Below are 21,452 nucleotides of genomic sequence, written 5' to 3'. Positions count from 1 at the left end.
CCTTTTTGAAATCGGGCACTGTGGTGGGATTAACAACAAGTTTGTCTTTAAAACAGTATAAAATACTTGTATGTTTGAGGAATTTTAATTATGAGATTTCTGTTTTTTTGAATTTGGCGCCCTGCACTTTCACTGGCTGTTGTCATATCGATCCCGTTAGCGGGATCTAAGCCATAAGAAGTTTTAAGCTTTATTTTGATGTATTGCACTTGTGATTTCATGAAAGTTTAATATTTATAGTAATTTAAATTGAATTTGGCCCTCTGCAATTTCACCGGAAGTTTTCGACATGGGACGCTATCGAGCCACTGATCTGCAAGAAGTTAATCCCAAATTAATCCCATTAATCCCACTTCATGTAATTGTCAATGAATGCCTTTGACACTTATGAAATGATTGTAATTACACTTCAGTATTACATAGTAACATCTGACAAAAATATCTAAAGACACTGAAGCAGCAAACTTTGTGAAAATGTATATTTGTGTCATTCTCAAAACTTTTGGCCACGACTGTACAAATGGAACTTGTTGTGTACAGTAGTCATGGTGATGTAGCCAATAGAAACATTTGGGGGGCTGACACCACAACTGTTTGTGGCATAATCTAGCCATCCTAATCAGACCAGAGGAGTACCACAAACCAGCCAGGAGACCACCCACAGAGGCAGAAAGAAAGAGAGATAATGTAGAAAGAGGGGAAAGGAGAGAGAGAGAGAGAGAGAGAGAGAGAGAGAGAGAGAGAGAGAGAGAGAGAGTGAGAGAGAGAGAGAGAGAGAGAGAGAGAGAGAGAGAGAGAGAGAGAGAGAGAGAGAGAGAGAAAATGTAGAAAGAGGGGAAAGGAGAGAGAGAAGTAGAGAGAGCGAGAGAGAGAGTGAGAGTGAGAGAGAGAGAGTGAGAGTGAGAGAGAGAGTGAGAGAGAGAGAGAGAGAGAGAGAGAGGGGGAGAGAGAGACAGAGAGACAGAGAGAGAGGGAGAGAGAGAGAGAGAGAGAGAGGGGGAGGGAGAGAGAGAGAGAGAGAGAGAGAGAAGAGAGAGAGAGACAGAGAGAGAGAGAGAAGAGAGAGAGAGAAAGAGAGAGAGAGGAAGAGAGAAAGAGAGAGAGAGAGAGAGAGAGAGAGAGAGAGAGAGAGAGAAAGAGAAAGAGAAAGAGAGAGAGGAATGGAGTGGAAGAGAAAGAGAAAGAGAGAGAGAGGGAAAGAGAGAGAGAGGGAAAGAGAGAGAGAGGGAAAGAGAGAGAGTGGGGAGAGGGAGAGAGGCATGGAGTGGAAGAGAAAGAGAGCGAGAGAGAGAGAGAGAGAGAGAGAGGAATGGAGTGGAAGAGAAAGAGAAAGAGAGCAATTAGGGACAACATTCCCAGTGTGTGTGTGTGTGTGTATGTGTGTATATGAGTAGGATCTGCTTAATGTCTGAATGAAGTCAACTCTACATCTGCTGCATTTCTGGAGGACCAGACCTGCTCAACAAATAGACAACCTAAAGTAACCTAGTATCGCAAGCTTGCCTGTCTAGGAAAACACACAGACACACACACACACACACACACAAACACAATCACACACTTGAATATCTGTATACAATGAAGAGACCCTCGAGCTCCTCTGCAGTGCAATAGGACAGTTGGTGAACTATATCCTCCAGAAAACATCTACGCTGGCTCACAGAGAGGGATACTCCAACCCTACAGAATGCCCCCTAAAATGTCTCAGCACTGAAAGAAATTGAGAAGAGGATTCTCTAGCTAGTGTCTCAGAAACTATTCCTCTGACCTACTCTAACGTAATCTCATTCAGATTCCTTCCTTATCGTTCCCTTCCTACCACAGCTTAAAACTTTATTTAATAATATTCGCTGTCTGATAGTATGGCTAAGCAGCTTACAGAGAGGAAGGTTAGCAGCACAGTGAGCGAAAAGTGTGAAATGAAATCCTGCCGTGATTAAAGCCAGATGATTCCGGTCGGAATATTCAACATGCGGTACAGAACGGGAAGAAGCCTCTGGGAATCATCTCTCTCTCTCCTGGGAACTACAGAAATGAGAAATAGAAATGAGTGAGACGTCAGTTGTCCTCTGTTCACATTATAAGAACTCACAGGTTTGGTTTCACTCTATTTAAAAGCATATGGATCCTACCTGTTCTGCAGTTTAAATTATAGCGGTTCCAGTCCTACTTATAGATGAATGGTGGATATGAAGTATATGCATCTGTCAGAGTGACAGGATCCACAATCTCCCAGCAGAGCTATAGTATATGATATCAACTACTGCACTGACTGCAGGGAAACATCACCTCTGTAAGGCCTCTCAGAACAACAAAAGGTGTGATATTTCTGAACTATGATCCTGAAAGACAATATATGTCATCTTTGATTCATTTATTTGAGTCCTTGACGATAACATTAAAGAGTGTTCGCCATACGTTGTGGCCCACGGTGATGCGAACCGGGAGAGGGGCGTTTTCTAGATTCCCGATGACCTTTGACCCTGTCCCTTATCTAGGAGATGCAGGGGACGGGAACCCTGGGGCTTGGGGATGGGGAGGACGGTAATCTTGAGACACATCCAGGGGCAGGAAGGGTGACATTGGCGAGCGCACCGCTAGGTGAATCGATAAGCCATGGGCGGCACCTGTGTGTGTTATCAGTGTGCGTGTGCGCGTGCGTTATCAATGTTAGGGTGAAGGAAGGTTGTAATCAACACCATGGTGTTTCACACCACAGGCCACTACTGGTCTCCTGGTACTCTCCCCTTCTCCTCTCTTCCTTAGCCTCCACGGCCCTTACTCGTTATTCTTTATCTTTCCTCCTGACTTATTCACAGAGATATGGCCTTTATTTTTAATTTCCACCCCTTTGTAGCTCAACAGTTATTGAATTAATGTGGAGATTTACTTGAACAACATTATAGGACATGAAAGTCAATGGGACCTCAAAGCAGGAACCAGTGAGTCAATCCCGCTAATCAACGCTACCGCGCCCGCATGTAGAACATTGATTGGATTTTTCAAAGTCATCAAAATACGCTGTTTTAATTTAAACTTTGAACAACGAAGAGTTTAACCAAAAATCAACAGGGGTGTTTGTAGCTTGCGTTTTCTAAGCATTTTGAATTATGAATGGGAAGTGTTTTAAGCGAATAACAATTACCACTGACCTTGGCTTAGAGACAGATGTGCGCGCTCGTGGGAAAACAGCTGGATGTATGTCGAGACAATATGACAATGTCATCAGGTTCTGACAGCATTTCAAACTTAATTAATGGTGCTAGACAGACATCCAATACAAGCTATTCAAACTGTCACACCTCTGTGGCTATGTCACTCAGGAAAAATATGATATGCATCCACAGTGTTCCAGCTGCCCCTCCTCCTCTCCTCTCTTAAACACCAGCGTAGTTCCAACCAGTTTCTAACAACAAACATTTGTGCTCTGAGATAGAATGCAAGGCTAAAGTCTTGTTCTGAGGAGTCAGCAAGTGAGAGAGGGAGAGAGAGATAAATCCATGGTCTATCTGGGTACCTGAGTCCATCCCCAAGCATCACCATGGCAGAATACGTGACAGCATCTCTCGCCCCCCCTCCCTCCTCCTCTCTCCCCCATCTACCCCACCTAGCAGTCCTTAACTATGACCCAACCATCCCTACATCCCCTGACAGAGGAAAAACTCACTCTTCCAGGCATCTCTCTTCTCCACATTTCTCTCCCTCCGCCCTTCACACGCTAACATTCTAAGGCCTGGTGAATGGCTCCAGCCTATACCATACTGCTATTCAAGGAGTGACTGACTGCTAGTGATGACATAAAAGATGATGACACAGATGACAGGAGAGCACTGTTCCTCCCTTTATAAAACCTTCAGATAATTCCCAAGGACCAAAAGGTGATTTGTTTCCTGTGAAATAAATGACATATTTTCCATCCGGTTCAGTCTTAATGGCTCCTCCACTAATATCGCTGGAGTCTTTCATGTGATCGATGAAGACGTTTATGGCATTCATTTTTGATCCTGACACCAAACACTTTCAATTATTCAATGTGCCAGACTCCAATTCTGCTGAGAATAGATAATGAAGTTCTCGTGCGACCGAGACAGAAGAGAGAGAGAGAGAGAGAGAGAGAGAGAGAGAGAGAGAGAGAGAGAGAGAGAGAGAGTGAGAGAGAGATAGAGAGACAGAGAGAGAGACAGAGAGAGAGAAAGAGAGAGAGAGGAAGAGAGAGAGATGCAGAGAGGGAGAGAGAGAGAGAGAGAAAGGGAGAGAGAGAGAGAGAGAGAGAGAGAGAGAGAGAGAGAGAGACAGAGTGAGAGAGAAAGAGAGAGAGAGGAAGAGAGAGAGAGAGAGGCAGAGGGAGAGAGAGGGAGGGAGAGACAGAGAGAGACAGAGAGAGAGAGAGAGAGAGAGAGGGAGAGAGAGAGACAGAGATAGATAGAGAGAGAGAGAAAGAGGGAGAGAGAAAGAGGGAGAGAGAAAGAGAGAGAAAAAAAAGAGAAAACAAGGAAGGAAAAAATAATTATTAATAGCCAGAAATAATTGAAGACCTTGGCCTTAATCTAACAATATTTTGCAATTGTTATTGTTTAGTTATTTTTAAGTTATTGTTTGCATTGCTACACATTTTAATTTATCTGTGTGCATACAATGTGTGAAGAGAAGACAAAGCGACACTCATGGAACTCGGCTTACATGTTAACTAAAATTGGATTGAGTCCATGGGGCAGCAGCTGAGGACGTGTGTGTGCTAGCACACACGCACGCACACACACACACACACACACACACACACACAATTCTTTACAATCTGCACATTCTAATGGCTCAACATGATGCCTCCTGAGACTTCCTCTTAAGTAGAGGCCATTTCAGCACTCCAGTGTGTGTGTGTGTGTGTGTGTGTGTGTGTGTCTGTGTGTGCGTGTGTGTGTGTGTGTGTGTGTGTGTGTGTGTGTGTGTGTGTGTGTGTGTGTGTGTGTGTGTGTGTGTGTGTGTGTGTGTGTGTGTGTGTGTGTGTGTATTTCAGCGTCCCAGAGTTCTCTAACAGCCTTCTGTAATAGAACAGTCAAACCCACAGCAGTGTTATTTAACATTCAGCCAGGCCACACAGCACAGCGCCTGTGTTTCCACTAGGAGAGGGGAGCAAGGGGGGCAAGGAGAAAGAGAGAGAGAGAGGTAGGGAGATGAAAAGAGAGATTGAGTGGCAGGGAGAGAGAGAAAGAGAGAGAAAGACAGAGACAGAGAGATATATAAGAGAGATATAAGAGAGAAGGAATCAGAGAGATAGGAGCAGGATGGGGAGAAAGAGCGACAAAGACACGGAGAAAGAGTGAGAGAGAAGAGGAGAGAGGGACAGGGAGAAGAGGAGAGAGGGACAGGGAGAAGAGGAGAGAGGGACAGAGAGAAGAGGAGAGAGGGACAGAGAGAAGAGGAGAGAGGGACAGAGAGAAGAAGAGAGAGGGACAGAGAGAAGAGGAAGAGGGGAGAGAGGAGAGAGGGACAGAGAGAAGAGAGAGAGAGGGACAGGGAGAAGAGGAGAGAGGGACAGAGAAGAAGAGGAGACAGGGCCCGAGAGAAGAGGAGAGAGAGGGACAGAGAGAAGAGGAGAGAGGGACAGAGAGAAGAGGAGAGAGGGACAGATAGAAGAGGAGACAGGGACAGGGAGAAGAGGAGAGAGGGACAGGGAGAAGAGGAGAGAGGGACAGGGAGAAGAGGAGAGAGGGACAGAGAGAAGAGGGGAGAGAGAGACAGAGAGAAGAGGAGAGAGGGACAGAGAGAAGAGGAGAGAGGGACAGGGAGAAGAGGAGAGAGAGACAGAGAGAAGAGGAGAGAGGGACAGGGAGAAGAGGAGAGAGGGACAGGGAGAAGAGGAGAGAGAGACAGAGAGAAGAGGAGAGAGGGACAGAGAGAAGAGGAGGGAGGGACAGGGAGAAGAGGAGAGAGAGACAGGGAGAAGAGGAGAGAGAGACAGAGAGAAAAGGAGAGAGGGACAGAGTGAAGAGGAGAGAGGGACAGGGAGAAGAGGAGAGAGGGACAGAAAGAAGAGGAGAGAGGGACAGAGAGAAGAGGAGAGAGAGACAGGGAGAAGAGGAGAGAGAGACAGAGAGAAAAGGAGAGAGGAGGGACAGGGAGAAGAGGAGAGAGAGAGAGAAGAAAAGGAGAGAGGGACAGGGAGAAGAGGAGAGAGGGACAGAAAGAAGAGGAGAGAGGGACAGAGAGAAGAGGAGAGAGGGACAGGGAGAAGAAGAGAGAGGGACAGAGAGAAGAGGAGAGAGGGACAGAGAGAAGAGGAGAGAGAAGAGGAGAGAGGGACAGAGAGAAGAGGAGAGAGGGACAGAGAGAAGAGGAGAGAGGGACAGAGAGAAGAGGAGAGAGGGACAGGGAGAAGAGGAGAGAGGGACAGGGAGAAGAGGAGAGAGAGACAGGGAGAAGAGGAGAGAGGGGGATAAAGACTGCTGTGGATGACTGGTCTCTTTCTCTGGGAGTTATGACCAGATGACATCTCTTTCTGTGCCAGATACAGTCACATTACCTTGGAGCAACCATTTCATATCAAGACAAACTAACAGGGTGCTGTTGATAACTCTTCAGGAAGTGTAGTAGGCTAGCTACTCTGGGTACATTTTAATCAGACTCGTGGTGTTCTGACAATGATGAAAGGGCATGAGCTGAACAATGTAGCAAACAATGGACCCTTCTTTAAGACACAAACACACGCCGGCTAATTCCTCTCCCTACTGCTCACTCAGAGACACCCTGGTGCTGCACAGGAAATGGTTATTTTTCTTTCCTAAATTCTTTAAATTGTTTCCCTGGCGGCAGAGACCATTTATAGCCAATGGTCCGGGCTATTTCCCAGGGCACCGGCTTCTTGGAGCGGTCCGGTTCACATTATTTCACCACAAAAGTCCCAGTAGCATAAAATGGACTGGTGGTGGAGATATATCTAATCTATGTTCATCAGCATAATCACAGGAAACATAACTAATGCCAATGTTAAATAACTCCAGTGCCAACACAAATAATGACTTGTGCAAAGCCCCTGTGATGACAAAGTCTTACAAAGAGCATAATCACTTCCTCAGTGCAACCACAGAGCTGAGACTGCAGATTACAAGAGAGTGAGAGAGGGAGGGAGAGAGAAAGAGTGAAAACGAGGGAAATTGGGAGAGAGAAAGAGGGGGAGAGAGTGAGAAAGAGAGAGAGAGAGAGACACCAAATAATGCATGCAGAGCCAAATTTAGGTCGATACCGCTAATGATCAAAATCCAGAAAAGAGCCGTTAAATTCTACAACCACCTAAAAGGAAGCGATTTCCAAACCTTCCATAACAAAGCCATCTCCTACAGAGAGATGGGGAAGAGTCCCCTAAAGCAAGCTGGTCCTGGGGCTCTGTTCACAAACACAAACAGACCCCACAGAGCCCCAGAACAGCAACACAATTAGACCCAATCAAATCATGAGAAAACAAAAAGATAATTACTTGACACATTGGAAAGAATTAACAAAAAACAGAGCGAGCTAGAATGCTATTTGGCCCTAAACAGAGAGTACAGAGTAGCAAAATACCTAACCATTGTGACTGACCTAAACCTAAGGAAAGCTTTCACTATAAGCTTTCAGTGAGCATAGCCTTGCTATTATTGAGAAAGGCCGCCGTAGGCAGACCTGGCTCTCAAGAGAAGACAGGCTATGTGCTCACTGCCCACAAAATGAGGTGGAAACTGAGCTGCCCTTCCTAACCTCCTGCCAAATGTATGACCATATTAGAGATACATATTTCCCTCAGATTACTCAGATCAACAAAGAATTAGAAAACAAACCCATTTTTGATAAACTCCCATATCATTTGGGTGAAATACCACAGTGTGCCATCACAGCAGCAAGATTTGCAACCTGTTGCCACAAGGGCAACCAATGAAGAACAAACACCATTGTAAATACAACCCATATTTATGTGTATTTATTTTCCATTTTGTACTTTAACTATTTGCACATAATATGACACTTGTAATGTCTTTCTTATTTTGGAACTTTTGTGAGTGTAATGTTTACTGTAGATTGTTATTATTATAACTTTTTTTTAAACTTTTGATTATTATTTAGCTCACTTGCTTTGGCATATGTTTTCCATGCCAATAAAGTCCTTAAATAGAGCCAGGGGTGGGCTTAGTGATTTGGAGGCCCCCGTCAGAGGCCAGTCTGTATTACCTTTTAATGTGCCATGAACTCAACCAGTCATGTTTTTATCTGATTGTCAAATAATCACTTCGAAAGTAGGTTACCTTCACACGTTCATCCAAAATAATTCCAGCATCCGAACAGTGCACTGTGCACCCGCCAACTTTCCTTCAATTCAATAGAGGCTGAAACTATCTCCCCGGCGAAAGCATCCGAGCTAGCGAAACAGCACCCCTCTGTGTTACTATATGTAGCCCATGTATCTGATGCTGTCTGGCCAAAACAAAGTATGACATGCCAGACAGCGTCAGATAAATGGGCTACACATACTGTACATGTCCTCTACTTAGATAACGATGGCAGTTTTATCAGCAGCACCTGCCTTTTTACTGAAGAAATGTGTATTGTATCCTCTTAGAGTCCGAGGACAAAGGGCTGAGTTGAGAACCAGTCTTCCCTAAATATCAAAATGGGGTGGAGACCAGATGTAAATCAGTGACGCCTCGCTACACATCAAATCAATCAAATGCCTTGCTTGGGGGGAGCTCCAATAGTGCTCACTAAATTAGTGTTGTATGTGCAACCGTGCATGGTGAAGACGGCCTGGAAATCGCTGATTGAAATCTCCATCAATATACAGTATGTCGATATATTTGGATTGTGTATTGAGCACATTTCTGACAAAACGGTTTCCCCCCAGGTTTTCTTCCATTTTCTGCAATGTTGCAAAATGTGCAAAATGTGTCCTATCCAGTCAGAAAACAGTGCCGAACATAACACCTGGCACCAACGGGCCTCTGGGCAAGGATTCTTGAAAAGTAACATCCAATCAAAATATTGCTGCTGGGAGCCAACATTCAAACTGTTTTTGCAATACAAAATGTTGGCAACGTGAGACTACTACTAAGCTAGCATATGGAATAGTTTTAAGATGCTCATACCAAGGATGATTTAGATATTTGATTTAGAATTTTAGGATACAAAAATATTAATTGATGACGTGGAAGGTTTGACGTGGAAATGCCCTATTCATTTCCATTCATATTTCGCCCCGGTAACAAGTTACCTAATTTGACAAACACTGCTGTAGCTCTGCCACCTTCTGCTGACATCGGTGGATATCTCTATCTTATACACTGATTATGATGGGGATTCATTTATTGCTTTGAGCGGAGCATGGGGGGGGGGGATGATTTGAATATTATTTAAAAAATGTATGGCCAGCTCATGAGGTCCATTGATGATGTGAGGCCTGAGGCAATTGCCTCTTCTGCCTAATGGTAAGTCCACCAGTGGTCAGAGGAAGGTTAGAGTTCTGCTTCTCTCTACAAAAGCATGGAAAGGAGATGCTCATTATGAAATGAAAGGTGGCCACCGCAGTGATAGGGAGAGAGGGACAAGGAAAGAGAGCGAGAGAGAGAGAGAGAGAGAGAGAGAGAGAGAGAGAGAGAGAGAGAGAGAGAGAGCGCAGCAGGGAGTATTTGCCCATCAGTCTTATAATCTGTGTAGGGATAGGCAAGAATACAGGGACATGGGAGGAGGGGACATCACCAGAGATTTAGCAGAGGTAGAAAAACAGCTAATCGTGGCTCTTCCCTTGTGTGCATCAGTTGTGCTGGACATACCAGACACAGCTTCTAAAATCTTTACAACTTGGACGTGGTCACATTTCATGATATCCTTGTCCCAAATCTTTCCTTTCTTCCATCCTCAACCCCAGAACGTGGCTGCTCACATTAAACAATGATTCCCTAGTTGATCCTGCCCTGTGTTTCTCGGTTGTTGTGGGGAAAAATGCTGACACACAAACAGTGAGCTGCTTTGTAAGTGTGCACATTATTATGGGCAGAATGATTATTTTTTATCCGGAGGCGCAGAATATGGATTTATTATGAAATAGTAACGATAATATGAAATTATATTTTTGGTTTCATTCATGGTAGGACGCAGATGTAATATTGGTGGAGTTTGTTCTGCATGGCCCGGTGCCCCGGGTGGGTGGAGATTTCACTTAAAGACCAATGGAATGAGCAAACTGCGCTCATCTGGGGCACGTAAAAGGAGCTTGCACATTGAAGGCAGCCAGGTTCTCTCCACAGCTCCACCAATCTGTCCTCCATCACCTCGGTCCACACGGTGCGTGTAGTTGTTACTTTCCTCTTTGCCATCATTGTTTTGGTCTCACATGTTGAGTGCTCATTGGCTATTGGCAGCATTCCTTGCACAATCGCGTTGTAGCACTGCTCATACTACAAGATGCACAACCTAAATGTGTCCCAAAAACTTTCAGGACATCCGACAGGGATCTGGAGAACGGAACAGCCATGGTCAGTGCGTCCTTGACCCACTCAAACTATGCAAGTGTCATGGGATACTAGGAGTGGTGGGTTGGAATCAGGCGCAGAGAGCAGGGTTCTGTATATCGTGATTTATTCTCCATCCCAAAAAATGGTCAGCCCAACATACAGGGCACATAGAACAGACCAGCCCAAACACAGGACAAAAACAGTCCGGAGAATACACATGAAAACCACAATCCAACAGAGAAACAAAAACAATCCCGCACAAAACAAGGGCGGGACAACCTACTATATATAGGGAAGCTAATTAAACTAAAATACACACAGGTGAAACTAATAAGACAAAACCAACAGACCAACGTAAAAGGGATCGGTAGCGGCTAGTAGGACGGTGACGACGACCGCCGAGCACCGCCCGAACAGGCAACTTCGGCGGAAGTCGTGACAGCAAGTCCTGACGTATTGATCCTAGCCCAAGTTCATAGGGTTTCACCCCGATCATGAAAATGTGTCTAGGATGGCAAAAACGTGGGGAATTCATGGCATAATTGTGTAGTGTATGCCCGGCATTAGTTTCAGCCTCCATTTGCAGAGCTGTTCAGTTAGTTAATGCAATCCCTGGTTTGTCTGTACCATCACCGCCTTCATAAGCTGAACAGATAAGGTTATCATTAACCAAAGCAAGATCAGCAAACATTCACACTGGCTGCTGTGTCCTCAGTCTCTCTACACCTTGTGTACTTGAATTTCCAACAGGAAACGGGAAAGGCTTAGAGACCACAGGATTTAAGCCTTATCTTTCACCAAGAACATCTCTTTAGATACCAATCTAAAGCACCGCATTGAGGGCTTGGGGGAAGAAAAAAAAATCGATGTTACTTCAACTCAAAAGAGCAAGCAAGCAGAATTTCCCTGCCAACGCATTTAACATTTACATCCTAGTGTCTATGGCCTTATCGGCTTCCTCATCAACACACGCTCGCATGCAAACACACTCACGCACACGCGCACACACACACACGCATTGTTATACTTGGGAAAACATTCACTAATACTTTCATCATTCTGATGTTAGTTTCTCTGTCCACAGAATGTGTCTGGTTGGCTTCCTAGTGACAAACGCTGGCCTAGAGGACTGGAACTACTGAGATGATAGGACAGCCCTGATGCAGTACACATGAGCACATTACAAACCCTATCTAATGTCCGTTCATAGAAATAAACTACTGAACTGCATACAGTATCACCACAGCATTGTCTGTCTATGAATTCAATCCATGATACCAATCCATGAACTCACCTCATCAAAGCCACTGTCCTCTTTCTTGAAAGCTGAAAATAGAGAAAAGAAGAAATTCACATTGACGTCTTCTGAACAGGGAACAAAAACAGTGCCTACAACCAGTCTGCACTCACTTATAACCCACACACACACGCGCACACACGTACAGTACGCACACACACAGCCCTGTAATTGTGTCCTGATTTCCTATTTGTGTGATAAATATTCATTATGCTTCCTTCATTAAGGTAGGCACTCAGGCAGACAGTCCGAGGTCAATCAACATGATCCGACACTGGCAGCATTCAGAAGAAGAGTTTGTTTGTGTTTATCAGACAGACCTTTCAGACACTGCTTCATCTTTAGTAAACTAGTGAATGGCTGGGAACACACCTGGGATCACTTCAAATAGTATTTGAAATCTTTAAATATACTTTAGCTGTGCGTGATTGATCTTGCCTGGCGCTACGGAACCAATAGAATAGTCCCAAAAGAGGCCTCCCGGGTGGCGCAGTGGTCTAGGGCACTGCATCGCAGTGCTAGCTGTGCCACCAGAGACTCTGGGTTCACGCCCAGGCTCTGTCGCAGCCGGCCGCGACCGGGAGGTCCATGGGGCGACGCACAATTGGCCTAGCGTCATCTGGGTTAGGTAGGGTTTGGCCGGTAGGGATATCCTTGTCTCATCGTGCTGTAGCGACTCCTGTGGCGTCCTGGGCGCAGTGCACGCGCTAACCAGGTCACCAGGTGCACGGTGTTTCCTCCGACACATTGGTGCGGCTGGCTTCCAGGTTGGATGCGCGCTGTGTTAAGAATCAGTGCGGCTTAGCTTGGGTTGGGTTGTGTTTCAGAGGATGCATGGTTTTCAACCTTCGTCTCTCCTGAGCCCTTACAGGAGTTGAAGTGATGAGACAACTACTAACAATTGGATACCACAAAATTGGGGAGAAAGGGGGGTAAAATAAATAGTCCCAATAGTGCACACCCCACGCAAATGGCAGGCTTAAGAAAACGCTGTAAGTAATTTTGAAAGATTTCAAATAATATTTGAACCCAGGTGTGGCAGGGAGAGAGCAACACAACACTAGAAGCCCATTGGTATGACTGAGGAGCTCTCGTCTTCTCTCGCCACTATAACTATAATCACAGGAAGTCATAGTGATTGCATTGGACAGCAATATCCTTCGTATTTATGAAAAGGAAGGTAAACAATGCTGTGTTGCCGGTGTGATTGTTTCCTCCTTGACAGCTAGTACATTCAGTGCCAACCAGATCTTATCTTCAGCATTGTTTTTAACTGTGAAAGACAAACCAATCCACATTGCCTGGGAGGAGTGCTGAAAAATGCTTTTTGGAAACATAGCCTAATAAATATCTCTATAATTACAAATTTCTCATAATGAACTCAATAATTATCTGATTGGAGGGTATCACAACTAATCTGACACAATGAGACAGGGGAAGTTACAGATGGGAGTAACAGTATTTTGTTTGGCCTTGATGTGAAATGACTTTGTGTCAATGGCATTGTTTTGAGGAAGAGTCATCTAGACGTGGAGCCATAAAATTGTGTCTTTCTCATCAGAGAACAGTGACACAGTAGGATCATTACAACTGCATTAAATGGGAGTCAATACACAAGACATTGTTATTTAGTTCTAACACTCATTCACATACAAGTCTGATATATTGAACATTTCCAACACAGAACTAAACATGGACTCGTATTCAATAACATAAATATAAAATACAATACAGTTGAAGTTGGAGGTTTACATACATCTAAGCCAAATACAGTACATTTAAACTCAGTTTCACAATTCCTGACATTTAATCCTAGTAAAAATTCCCTGTCTTAGGTCAGTTTGGATCACCATTTTATCAATGTGAAATGTCAGAATAATAGTAGAGAGAATGATTTATTTCAGCTTTTATTTCTTTCATCACATCCTCAGTGGGTCTCTAGGAGACAGAACGCGTCTCCTTCCTGAGCGGTATGACGGCTGTGTGGTCCCATGGTGTTTATACTTCCGTACTATTGTTTGTACAGATGAACGTGGTACCTTCAGGCATTTGGAAATTGCTCCCATGGATGAACCAGACTTGTGGAGGTCTTGGCTGATTTCTTTTGATTTTCCCATGATGTCAAGCAAAGAGGCACAGAGTTTGAAGGTAGGCCTTGAAATACATCCACAGGTACATCTCCAATTGACTCAAATGATGTCAATTAGCCTATCAGAAGCTTCTAAAGCCATGACATTATTTTCTGGAATTTTCCAAGCTGTTTGAAGGCATTCCCCAACTGGAGGCCCAAGGGGGATATTATTTTATATAATAAAATAATATGTTTATTATTATAATTATTGGACATAAAAGACAGTTCCAATTGATTATAATTTGAGAAATAGTTTCCAAAGTATTCCCACGCATTATACAGAGATTTACAGTGTATACAATCGTGAGCAAATGTAAGCAAGGTTTGAAATGATTATGTTATAGTAAATTTTGTCACGTGTGCTCCCTCTCTGGCCTCCAGGTCCCCATGCGGCACACCTGTCACCACTGTTACACGCATCAGTGCATAATGAAATTGCCTCACCAAAGGGAAGCATCAGGGAGCGTTTAATTTAAAAAATAATTGTTTTGGAGGTGATGTCAGGTCCGGGTGTCAGAACCAGAGCTACCTGGGAGGCCTCAGCTGGTTTGTCAGATTCCCATGCCTCGGCGGGTTTGACGGGTTTCCCTGCCTCAGCTGGCTTGACGGGTTTCCATACCTCAGCGGGATCGATAGGCTCCCATGCCTCAGCTGGCTCGACAGGCTCCCATGCCTCAGCTCGCTCGACAGGCTCCCATGCCTCAGCTGGCTCGACAGGCTACCATGCCTCAGCTGGCTCGACAGGCTACCATGCCTCAGCTGGCTCGACAGGCTCCCATGCCTCAGCTGGCTCGACAGGCTCCCATGCCTCAGCTGGCTCGACAGGCTACCATGCCTCAGCTGGCTCGACAGGCTCCCATGCCTCAGCTGGCTCGACAGGCTCCCATGCCTCAGCTGGCTCGACTGGCTACCATGCCTCAGCTGGCTCGACAGGCTACCATGCCTCAGCTGGCTCGACAGGCTACCATGCCTCAGCTGGCTCGACAGGATCCCATGCCTCAGCTGGCTCGACAGGATCCCATGCCTCAGCTGGCTCGACAGGATCCCATGCCTCAGCTGGCTCGACAGGCTCACATGCCTCAGCTGGCTCGACAGGCTCCCATGCCTCAGCTGGCTCGACAGGCTCCCATACCTCAACGGGATCGATAGGATCCCATGCCTCAGCTGGCTTGACAGGATCCCATGCCTCAGCTGGCTCGACAGGCTCCCATGCCTCAGCTGGCTCGACAGGCTCCCATGCCTCAGCTGGCTCGACAGGCTCCCATGCCTCAGCTGGCTCGACAGGCTACCATGCCTCAGCTGGCTCGACAGGCTACCATGCCTCAGCTGGCTCGACAGGATCCCATGCCTCAGCTGGCTCGACAGGATCCCATGCCTCAGCTGGCTCGACAGGATCCCATGCCTCAGCTGGCTCGACAGGCTCCCATGCCTTAGCTGGCTCGACAGGCTCCCATGCCTCAGCTGGCTCGACAGGCTACCATGCTTCAGCTGGCTCGACAGGATCCCATGCCTCAGCTGGCTTGACAGGATCCCATGCCTCAGCTGGCTCGACAGGCTCCCATGCCTCAGCTGGCTCGACAGGATCCCATGCCTTAGCTGGCTCGACAGGCTCCCATGCCTCAGCTGGCTCGACAGGCTCCCATGCCTCAGCTGGCTCCACAGGATCCCATGCCTCAGCTGGCTCGACAGGATCCCATGCCTCAGCTGGCTCGACAGGATCCCATGCCTCAGCTGGCTCGACAGGCTACCATGCCTCAGCTGGCTCGACAGGATCCCATGCCTCAGCTGGCTCGACAGGCTCCCATGCCTCAGCTGGCTCGACAGGATCCCATGCCTCAGCTGGCTCGACAGGATCCCATGCCTCAGCTGGCTTGACAGGCTACAATTCCTCAGCTGGCTCAACAGGCTACCATGCCTCAGCTTGCTCGACAGGCTTCCATGTCTCAGCGGGTTCGACAGGCTCCCAAGCCTCAGCGGGTTCGATAGGCTCCCATGCCTCAGCTGGGTGAACAGGTCTCCGTGCCTCGACCCAGGCACCTGAGGAGGTCACAGCCGGCTCATCAGACTCTCATGCCTCAGCCGGTTTATCAGGTTTCTGCGCCTCAGCGGAGGCGACCGGTCCGCTCCTGATCCCCGGGATCGTTCCTGTGGTTGGTGTCCTGCTGCTGGAGCCGAACGCGCCGGGGAGGGGGTACTGTCACGTGTGCTCCCTCTCCGGCCACTAAGGTACCAGGCTGCTCATTATGGCGCACACCTGTCACCATCGTTAAGCGCATCGGCGCATAATGACACTCACCTGGACTACATCACCTCCTTGATTACCTGCCCTATATATGTCACTCCCTTTGGTTCCTTCCCTATATCTGTCTCTCCCATTGGTTCCTTCCCTATATCTGTCTCTCCCATTGGTTCCTTCCCCAGGTATCATTGTTTCTGTTTCAGTTTCATGTCTGTGCGTTGTTTGTGTTTCTTGTTTTGTATTATGTTTTCATTTATTTATTAAACAATTCACTCCCTGAAATTGTTCCCGACTCTCAGTGCACGCGTTACAAATTTGCAGTCTACAAATTATTTGTAATTATGTTTCGGGCCCCTGTCCATCCCCTCAAGAAAAAAATCAGCCCATAGCTGAATCTAGTTGATGATCCCTGAAGTAGGCCAACAGTCTCATCCCAGCTAACCTCAGCTAAGGTCAGAAGGCTGCATTGTCATAGCGATGTACTGGAAATACACAGTAACGGTTAAAAGACAAAGATAGAGTTGTGAGTTTGTAGATCCTACAGTAAATGACTTTAGCATAGTTAGCAATTGACATGCAAGGTGGTAGCATAGCCTGGAATAGCAAGGTAGCATAAATAGCCTACAATCTGGGTCCCACAACAAATTCCCAACTCCATTTAGCATGATATGTTCCATTTCGTATGATATGTATTAACTTGAAGATGTCCATCACCCATGTCTTATGATATGTTATGAATTACAATTTATATTATATTTTACGAATTTGGAAAACATACAATGTTACAAATTAGCAAAACATATGACTAGGTAGCTAACGTTAGCTAGCTGGAAAAAATTAGCTGGGTTAGGGATTCGGTTAGGGTTAAGTTTAAGAGTTAGGTTACAGGATTAAGGTTAGGGTTAACTAAAAGGGTTAAGGTTAGTTTTAGAGTTAGGGGAAGGGTTAGCTAACATGTTAACTTCTTCGATATAGGGGGCGCTCTTTTAATTTTTGGATAAAAAAACATTCCCGTTTTAAACAAGATATTTTGTCACGAAAAGATGCTTGACTATGCATATAATTGACAGCTTTGAAAAAAAACACTCTGACGTTTCCAAAAACTGCAAAGATATTGTCTCTGAATGCCCCAGAACTAATGCTCCAGGCGAAACCAAGATGAAATTTCATACAGGAAATGCTCCAGATTTTGAATGTGCTGTGTTCCAATGTCTCCTTATATGGCTGTGAATGTGCCAGGAATGAGCCTACACTTTCTGTCGTTTCCCCAAGGTGTCTGCAGCATTGTGACGTACTTATAGGCATATCATTGGAAGATTGACCATAAGAGACTACATTTACCAGGTGTCCGCTTGGGGTCCTCCGTCGAAATTATTGCTCAATCTCCAGCTGCGTCCACTTTTCCATTAGGTTCAGAGGACTGCCACGAATGATTTATCATCGAATAGATATGTGAAAAACACCTTGAGGATTGATTCTAAACAACGTTTGCCATGTTTCTGTCGATATTATGGAGTTAATTTGGAAAAAAAGTTTGCCGTTGTAATGACTGAATTTTCAGGGTTTTTTCTTAGCCAAACGTGATGAACAAAACGGAGCGATTTCTCCTACACAAATAATCTTTTGGGAAAAACGGAACATTTGCTATCTAACTGAGAGTCTCCTCATTGAAAACATCCAAAGTTCTTCAAAAGTAAATGATTTTATTTGAATGCTTTTCTTGTTTTTGTGAAAATGTTGCCTGCTGAATCCTAGGCTTAATGCCATGTCAGCTATCAATACTCTTACACAAATGCTTATGTAGCTATGGTTGAAAAGCATATTTTGAAAATCTGAGATGACAGTGTTGTTAACAAAAGGCTAAGCTTGTGAGCCAATATATTTATTTCATTTCATTTGCGATTTTCATGAATAGTTAACGTTGCATTATGCTAATGAGCTTGAGGCTATGATTACGCTCCCGGATACGGGATTGCTCGACGCTAGAGGTTAAGAAGCTGCAAAGTAGCTAAAAAGTTGTAAGTAGCTGCAAAGTTGCTAATTAGCTCAAATTCTAATGTTGTCCATGATGAGATTCGAACTCGCAACCTTTCCACCCGACCAAACAGCCTACCTTCGTTTTTTTTGCCTTAAGTAACAATATGTCTTGTGTAACCATACCAAAGGTAACATAATGGTCTAACTGAGGGTCCCGGATTTACGTTTACTATGTTACGTCTAGTCTATGAGACCAGGCTGAACTATGATGTGACATTGAGTGTGAGCGTATTACAGTTTTTCTCAATTGCTAAAACACAATTTCTGAAACCTTGCTCCATTTCCTGAAAACATTAAACACAAAACCTCATCTTCAAGCACTATAAACATAACCTCTGACTCCTCTTGCAAAATGAAACATTCGCCTCAAAACAGTTTGACCTGTGTTCAAAATCAAACACTGCTCTCAAATCATAAACATATTGATCAAAATGATATATACTCTCAAGCAATCAGTAAACAATACACCGAAAAATAGAAAACACATGGTTCAAAACATACAATTCTCAGGGAGAGGTAAATTTTTTATCAAAAAAAATATTCATATTTTTCCGTCATTGTCTTTTGTTGAACGAAAACATTTTCTATCATAGTAGCTCAAAATTGATCAGAAATTACTACTCTGCTTTGCTCTTTGCAATTTTGTTTTTTTGTTATTTTTTGTTCTGTTTGCTCTCTGAACTGGCTTATATTGGTTGTGTCGCATCATTTGAAACACGTTAAATCAATTTTGAGTGTTTGTGTTCAATCAATGACATATGTTCTCTATTTGTATTTGATTGTTGCCACTTATGTTTACCAGTATGAATGACATGTGCATTAGAGTGTAGAATGTGTTTTGAGAATGAGAATCTGTTTAGAATTTTGCTGAAAAGTCTAAGTGAGATCTGCAAATTGTGTTTTACCATATGAAATGGTTTAAGGTATTGACAACAGACTGTGTTTTACCATGTGAAATGGTTTAAGGTATTGACAACAGACTGCATAATTAGCTTAATGAGTCCAGGCAACTGAGAACTTTGTTCAGCCAATAGGTTTTAGTGTTTTAGCTATTGAGAAAAACTGTATTAGGACATGTATGGAAATAATAATATCTACTGGTATATAGTATAGTAAGCATTATGATTTGGTTACAAGAAGCCCAACTTCTCTAACTAAGATGTAATGCTCTTTGTTAAACCATCCGTGAAACACAGACAGAGAGTGAGTGATCAATCAATGCCTATATAGTGCGGTGCACCACGTTGATGGCTAATGCAGATATCAGCAGCAACAGTGACCAATATGGACAAGGACAATCCATGCAGCAGAAAAGTCAATGCCGACCTTTTTTCATGCAGCCTCATATTCGACCAATATTGGTAAATGTTCCCTCTTCTTGTTGTATCTGATCAGTTCATTTGTGGGGAGAGAATATATAACTGTCGTCTACATAGGGAGTGATATTTTGTGAGCCTTTAATGCACCAAACCGTATAGACCAACACGGGACGAGAGAGAGAGAGAGAGAGAGAGAGAGAGAGAGAGAGAGAGAGAGAGAGAGAGAGAGAGAGAGAGAGAGAGAGAGAGAGAAGGGCAGTGTGTGTACCTGCTTAGATGCCTGAGTTTACTCACGCAGGCCATTTGGAAAGCAAGCTCCTTCCAGTTGTACAATAAGCACATCGGCAAATCCCTGATGTTTTATACGGCAGTAATGATAACACTCAACATGAACTACTTTACAATATTCACATATTCACATAGCTAATATCATAGCCATGTATTTAGAATGCACTTTTTCTAATGTCATTCACGGTTACAGTGTAACAATGTGTTGAATTGCAGCAACACAATTACAGTTATTGCCATAATGCATAATCGTAATGTCGTAAAAGTGATTGCCACCAGTGTGAATGCCACCGCATGTAAAAGCTTTTTCGTAATAGTGAAATTCCGCTATCGTCCCGACTAGTTGGAATGGACATTATTAGAATAGTTCCCTGGGCTACAGCACCGTTTTCCATAACCGTTAACTGAGATAGGCTATGCATTGTTGCACTAAAACCGCTACAGTAGGGGTAGGCTACTTACCTATGCGACTGAAGCTCTCTGACAAAGTTCTTCGCAACTTTTTCATTTTGCCGATTTTTTCAGCAGGTTGCGAAGCTGGCATCAGGTCACACATCTTGACGGTTGGACTGCAGCAGACAGTGGTCTTCACAAAACTGGAGAGGAGCGCAGGTTTCAAACCAAGGGGTTCTCCGTTCTACTACGATGTCAAGAAACAGGAAACGTTTATGCTAACGCTTTTGTTTTCAAAAACACATTGGTGTATTCTTCTCAGGTTTTCTTTGTGTCCAACGACATTTCTAAAGTCGGAATTTTCCACAAGATGCCAAGTATGAAGCTGTACAATAAAACATGGGCTGGCTGATATTCTCTGTTGTCTCCCTGAAACTGAACGGGTTTTTGAGTTCTTTCTTTCTCTCTCCCAGTCTCTTTCTCACTCAGTCTCTCTCTCCCTCTGCTCTGCTCCCCTGCAATCTGGATGTCATTTTTGGGATTCTCTCTCTCCCGTCTGCGAGAGGGAAGAAAAAAACATACTCCAGCAGAGCTACAAACCCCGCCCAGGATGCGCAACGATTGGCCAAATAAGAACAGGGGATACTGTGATTTGCCATTGATCTATCAATCATGCTTTAGTGCCGCTCGATTACAAACAAATATAGAACCATTTAAATCCGCAGGGTTCATAGCCAGGGAGTCCGCTGTTCAGATAAAAGTAACTCACAACAAGTGAAAGTGTGATGGTCTACTATACTGTGGCATTCAGCCTACCACAATTAGTTTGGCTATTGTTGACATATCAAAATATATCTTAGCCAATGATGCAAATAACCTAATAATAACAATAATATCAAATACGATCATGAATATCTTCCAAATATCCTTTGTTTTAAAATATTATTGGATTATTTGATCATTCCATTGTAGTGTTGGGTGTTGTGAAGGGATGTTTTGGAAGTAAGTCCTAGTAGGAAACCGTCTATTGTAACTTTATGCAACAACAAAAAAAGTTTTTATCACAGTCTCTAGTGCTTTCTGAGAGGTGTCTAACTTGATATTAGGCCTACACCTGTTAATACAATTTAGCTTAATTTTCATTACCAAATTACATTATGAGTCAGAGGACATTACCCGTCAGCCACATACAGTACGCATTAAGCGCATTTGGCATCTCCAAATGGTTGGCTACACATGGAGTCATACATTTATTGGATTAAGCAAACACACA

The 21,452-nt window shown here is 44.4% G+C and overlaps 1 protein-coding gene across 1 annotated transcript in view; it reads right to left on the bottom strand.

Annotated features, from left to right (window-relative positions):
- Positions 1-20,720, bottom strand: part of LOC135522064 (cyclin-dependent kinase 14-like) — a 222,440-nt gene extending 201,720 nt beyond the window's left edge. The window contains exons 1-2 of the mRNA XM_064947981.1: positions 20,249-20,720; positions 11,770-11,801 (exon numbers count right to left, since the gene is read on the bottom strand). Coding sequence (XP_064804053.1) covers positions 11,770-11,801; positions 20,249-20,342 — 126 coding nt within the window. The 5' untranslated portion in view covers positions 20,343-20,720. The remainder of the gene's footprint in view (positions 1-11,769; positions 11,802-20,248) is intronic.
- Between the last annotated feature and the right edge of the window lie 732 nt (positions 20,721-21,452).

This window comes from Oncorhynchus masou, chromosome 30 (assembly GCF_036934945.1).
Source record: "Oncorhynchus masou masou isolate Uvic2021 chromosome 30, UVic_Omas_1.1, whole genome shotgun sequence".
Classification (NCBI taxonomy): domain Eukaryota; kingdom Metazoa; phylum Chordata; class Actinopteri; order Salmoniformes; family Salmonidae; genus Oncorhynchus; species Oncorhynchus masou.
The sequence above is the reverse complement of the archived record's forward strand: the minus strand, read 5'-3'. Positions and strand labels throughout refer to the sequence as shown.